This window comes from Crocodylus porosus, unplaced genomic scaffold (assembly GCF_001723895.1).
Source record: "Crocodylus porosus isolate Cpor-Errol unplaced genomic scaffold, CroPor_comp1, whole genome shotgun sequence".
Lineage (NCBI taxonomy): Eukaryota > Metazoa > Chordata > Crocodylia > Crocodylidae > Crocodylus > Crocodylus porosus.
Window position 1 is genome coordinate 12621842 of NW_017728949.1, and position 5712 is coordinate 12627553.

Below are 5712 nucleotides of genomic sequence, written 5' to 3' on the forward strand. Positions count from 1 at the left end.
GAGTCTTTGAACCTCCGCCCCGGCACCACCCCGCCTGCCCCGCCGTGCGGGACGAGGCGAGGGGACGGAGCGCTAGGTACCTGGGTAACCTTGGGGTGAGGGAAACGGTTCCGAACTCCAGGAGGTCCCAACCCCCCCTTCCGGACACCGCCTCACCCCCCTGCCAGGCGGGCGGGCGAGGGCCGGCCAAGGGGAGCGGAAGAGGTAACTTACAGATGACCTGTGCTGTTCAGAAGTGGAATGGCATGTTTTGACCTAAGAAAGCAGTTCGTGTATAGAGGTTTGAAGGGTTTCTGTCTGGAAGTGTCGGACTGAGCGTGCTTTCTCGTGCAACCTGAGCAGATAACATTGCTATGAGCTAAAGGAAAACATTTAATCAAGACCCAGAGGATCACTGAAAAACTCCACTGCAATAAACGAGGATTTGTCCCTGTGCAGTTTGTTGCCATAGGAAATTAGTTTTGATTGTCAGTTTTGTGCCCCTTCAGCATCTGTGTCTTCAAACTTCACCTACCTGATTCACATTAATTCATCCAAAAGTCTCATTTTTAATTCAGTATGTCCTCTATCCAGTTACTCAAACATCACAGTTCAGAACCTCTCTCTAGTAGATAACCATTGGGGGGTTTTTTGCAAGGCCCAGGTACCTTGTTCAGTTTAAGAGAGTTGAATAACTGATTGCATTTATGTTTATGAGAGAGAGAGGATACGCGGGGCCTGGTTTTGGTCAACAGAGATTAATCAATCTCTGGAAAGAGCTTTGAGATCCTAAGGTGGGAGGCACATGGATAGTTATCTCCATTTATCAGAGATGGGACTCAGGATTTGCTAGCCCTGTACCAGAGAGGATTGACCTTTTATTAAGATGTAGGGTTTCAGGGTCCTTGAATACAGAAAAATAATGTTACACACCTGGGTTCCTTTCTTTGAAGGAGGAGTAGCCCTGCTGAGGGCTGCTGCAAAGAACCATGCTCGTGTGACTGTTGTATGTGATCCTGAAGACTATTCCTGTGTAGCTAAGGAGATGAAGTCATCCAGTAACACAGACACCTCCCTGGAAATCAGACGCCAGCTGGCACTAAAGGTCTGTCATGTTCTTTTGGGGGCAAAAATGCATTTCATTTATTTATTTATTTTTTTAAAAGCATGGCCTGTCAACTAGTCCTGTCTGTTTGGTCCATAGGCCTTCACCCACACTGCCCAGTATGATGCTGCAATCTCTGATTACTTCAGGAAGGAATACAGTAAGGGGGTGTCTCAGCTTTCTCTGCGGTATGGCATGAACCCTCATCAGACCCCTGCACAGCTCTATACACTGAGACCTAAGCTTCCTTTGACAGGTAAGACAGAAGCCTGTGCTTAATTGTGAGCTAAATCTGGGGCCTTTGAGGGTGGAAGTGTCATGAACTGGATCATGAATTGGGGATCCTCCGGAGAACAAGTAGTCACCCTGCTGGTTCCTAGGAGCAAGAAAGGTATTGATTATAGCCTTTTGGACAACAGGTTTAGATTGCTTGTGGCATGCCTACTACAGTGCAGGGGAGTTGTTTTGAAGTATGTGCCTTTCTCTGATCATATGCTTCCATTACAGTAGCTGACTTATTCTGTGACAGTTTTTTTCCTGAGATTGAAGCATCTTGCAGTAGCATAATTAAAATGATGCAGAGTTCTCTATTAAGAAGCTGAAGTAGTAATAGATTTACAGTTAAGGAATAAGCAGAGACAGAGAGTAGCTGCTCTAGGGCACAATCTTAATTCTGTACTAGAATAGAGGAAAGAAAACCTTTTACCATCTTTTATGATTCTTTACTTGTTTCTCACTTCCCTTATTTGTCACCCACCCACACGTCCTTTTAACTGTATCCACTGTCAGTGATCAGCAACTCTGGCTTCATGCCTCTCATGTAGGCAGTATCCTAGTAAGGAAAGGGGTTAAGGACTTGCATTCATTCACTTTTACATTATTTCTTTGTACTTTTAATTCAAGAATCTCTTGGAAGGATTTTCATGCTCAAAAGTTGGAAGTTGACATGCTTGTAGGTCTGTGTTGCAAGTGTGGCAGCAAAAGTGATGAGTATCAGCTGTCCTAACCTCTTTCAGAAGAGTCCAACAACTGTTTTTCCTGTTTCTTGAAATGCTCCCAGTGCAGACATGTGAAAGCAGGTGCTTCTTTCTGTTTAAATTTCTGTGTGTGCAGCAATGACAGGATTAAAGTGTTTTTGGATGATTTCACTTTACCAGATTCTTTTTTCAGGAGTTTGCAGTCTTCAGATTTAGTATTTCTGACGAAATGTCCAGATTAATGTTCAAGAAAGACATGGACACACTAGAAAGAGCACAGCAGAGAGCAGCAAAAATGATTTGAGGTCTGGGAAATGTGGTTTATAAAAGAAAGGCTAAAGAAATTAGGATTATTTAGTCTGGAAAAGAAAAGACAAAGGGGGGGATGGATTTGATAATAGTCTTCAAATTCCTATGAGGTGATTATAAAGACAGCGGGGTTAGACTATTCTCTATGGTCTCAGGGGCCATGACAAGGAGCAGCAGTCTTAAACTGTAACAAAGGAAATTGAGATAAGAAAGTTCTCCCTAATTTCTAACTATGAAGGTGGTTAAACATTTGAAGCGGCTACTCAGAGAAAATGTGGAACCTCCATTTTTGGAATTTTAAGAGTGGGATAGACAAAAACTCATAGTTTAGATGGGATAAATGATTCTGGCTTGAACAGGAGGTTGGATTTACCTGATCTAAGATTCCTTCCAGCCCTATTTTATATGATCCTAAGCATATGCTTTCAGCAGAATGTTTCACTTCAATAGAATTACTCACAGGTTTAAAGTAAGAATATTAATTGTTAAGTATGTGTTTAAAGAATTTGGTCCACATCTATTAAATTGGAGGGGTGTGGAGGGAAGAGGTCTGAGTTTGTTTCAACACCCCAATGCTCCAGGGAGACAGAAATGTACAATTTAAATAATTTGTTTTCATTTTTAATAGGGCTGTGAAATTATTTTAAAATGTTATTGTGATTAGTTGCATGATTAAAAAAATTAAAATTGCAATTAAGTGCAACTAACCACACAGAAAAACTAAAAATTATGCAGGCACTTTGTATGGTTGGGGGGTGGGTGTGGAGTGCGTGTGTGTGTGGAAGGATGTGGGTGTGTGGGGGGGTTTGGAGCCTGGGGGTACAGTCCTCACACATCCTGGCATGATATGGAGATATTGTGGGTCAGGAGTGAGGGGCAGCAGCAGGGCTGGGGGCGGTGGTGGCTTGGGAGTGAGGGATAAACACACAGAGACACACAGATAGCACTGCTGTGGTAAGTTTGGGGGCGTGGCACAGATTGAGGCCCCCATGGTAAGGGAGGGAATGGGGCAGGAGCAGGGGCAGGCACTGGGGTGAATAGGACCTGGGGCCAGGGCAGGTCATGAGACAGAGCCACAGGCAGCTTGTCCAGGGGTGCCAGGGGGTGGGGAGGGGGTGTGTGGCTCCCTGTTACTGTGCACACCCTGGGAGGGGGGACAGGGGGGACATATTCCCTCCCATATTTGTGCATGGGGTGGAAGCAAGCTGCCCACTGCAGGCTGGGGCTCTGGACCCTGCTTCCTTTGCCCAGGGAGCTGCGCAATGGCATATTGTGCCTCCCACCGCCAGGCAGGCAGGGGAGACAGTGCAACCAGCACACAGCTCCTGAGGCAAAGACAAAAAGGCACAGAGCCCCAGCTTGCAGCGGGCAGCCCACCCCTGCCCCACGCATTTATCTGAGAGGCATATGCCCTGCATGCCTCCTCAAGAGGTACACGCAGTGGCAGAGAGCCATGCCCACACCTCTGGAGCCTCCCACAGCTCCATCCAGTGACCCGCCATGGCCCCATTCACACCAGCACCTACCTTTGCCGAACTCCCTCCCTCACCATGGGGTCCTTAATCTGCCTCCTTCCATTCCTTTCCTCTACCCCTAGCCCCACCCCCTCCACAGACTTACCAGTGTGGTGCTGCTCTACATGCACTGTGCAGCCTGCAGCTGCTTGTGTGCATCTGTGTGCCCTCCCCCACAGCTGCAGCCACCTGGAGCCCATGCCCAGGCTGCCCTGAGGTCCTCTGCACTGCCCTGCTAGGTGGCCCAGAGGTGGTACAGTAGAGCCCAGGTGCAGGCTCCAAAACCACATACGCAGTTAATGCATTAAAAAAAAAAAATTAACTCAAGAACCAGTTGATGCATTAATCACGCATGTTAATTGCGATTGACAGCTCTCATTTTTAACTATGTGATAGCAGCACCTGCTGATCTCTACCAAAATCCTATTGTGTTAGAGGGTATACAGGCACATGGAAAGAGCCAGTCTGTCCCAAAGATTTCAGTCAAACTGGATGAGACAAAAAATATTAGAAAGGAAGTACTGTTATCCCTACTGCACATGTGGAGGGCTGAATTGCAGAAAGTAGCTTGTGGTAAGAAGGGAACTGAGTCCAGATCTCCTGAGTCCCAGTACAGTAGATTTAACTACAAGATTGGTCTCCATTTATGTGATTCATGGAGAATCTCATCACTATGCTTAGGTATTGCTCTATGCACTTAACATTGTACAATGACTGGAGCAGTTAACCAAAAGTCATTTTTTCATGTTTTGTATGTTTCAAAGAAAAAAACCCAAACAGGTTTGGTTTTAAATAGAAGTAGTTTAAAGTAATTTACAGTCAGTATTTAGGTTCCTCGGGGAGAGAGGAGCTTTTCTGCTTTAATGCACTTTTATGGTCTTTATACAGTTGTGAATGGATCTCCTGGGTTTATCAACTTGTGTGATGCTCTGAATGCCTGGCAGCTGGTGAAAGAACTTCAGCTGTCTTTAGGCATTCCTGCCGCAGCCTCATTCAAACATGTCAGTCCTGCAGGTAAGACAGCATCTTATTGGTCATGCATTTTGTATAGAAGAAATTATGGCTCTTTACTGGGAATGGTCTTGAATGTCACTGGTGGGGCCTGTAGTATCTGACTGCTTGCCTTGGCAAGCTATACTGATAGGAAGGAGTTGGCCCAAAACATGCTCAGGTTTATTTTCTCCAGCTGTCCCTGCTTATTTTGTCCACTAGGTGCTGCTGTTGGAATACCACTGACCTTGGAAGAGGCTCAAGTCTGTATGGTGCATGACTTCCACCAGACTCTCACGCCTTTGGCATCTGCATATGCACGAGCAAGAGGTAGGAGGGCAAGCACTGAAATCATCTACGCAAATAGCGGAGAACAAACCAGTGCCTACTCTTAAAAAACGTGCTCTGTAGTTCACATGTTCTCTTTGAAAGACAGTGCTGGTAGTTAGAAGATAGGTCTATCTCTTGCTGTTTGGTTATTCTATGTAGGATTCTAATGATTTCTGATTAAATGCACTGTCCATTCATCTCCAAAGGGACTTGGGTGCAAGTCAAGAATTAAGAATTGCTCTTATCAAAATGAGTTTTACTACTTCAAGCCCTGTCCTTAAATCTGGTCTGAAGGAGGAAGGAAAAGTGTGGTTGCAGTGGAAGGTCAGAAAAGATTGAAGGGGGGGTGGGGGGCGATACAAGGCCAGTCAAATCTTGGGAGCCCGTTCCAGACCTTGGCCACTCGAACTGTGAAGAAGTTCCGCATAATATCCAATCTAAATCTGCTCTCTTCTAGCTTGTGGCCATTATTTCTTGTAACCCCCGGGGGGGCCTTGGTGAATAAATA

At 45.7% G+C, this 5712-nt stretch overlaps 1 protein-coding gene and 1 long non-coding RNA gene across 3 annotated transcripts in view; one reads left to right on the forward strand and one right to left on the reverse strand.

Moving 5' to 3' along the window:
- LOC109322966 overlaps positions 1–193 on the reverse strand; it is a 481-nt gene extending 288 nt beyond the window's left edge. The window contains exon 1 of the long non-coding RNA XR_002104519.1: positions 13–193. This is a non-coding gene — a long non-coding RNA (uncharacterized LOC109322966). The remainder of the gene's footprint in view (positions 1–12) is intronic.
- Positions 1–5712, forward strand: part of ATIC (5-aminoimidazole-4-carboxamide ribonucleotide formyltransferase/IMP cyclohydrolase) — a 42338-nt gene that overhangs the window by 14102 nt on the left and 22524 nt on the right. For both annotated transcript variants that reach the window (XM_019554276.1, XM_019554277.1), the window contains exons 6-9: positions 933–1084; positions 1184–1340; positions 4773–4898; positions 5097–5204. In XM_019554276.1, the coding sequence (XP_019409821.1) occupies positions 933–1084; positions 1184–1340; positions 4773–4898; positions 5097–5204 (543 nt within the window). The remainder of the gene's footprint in view (positions 1–932; positions 1085–1183; positions 1341–4772; positions 4899–5096; positions 5205–5712) is intronic.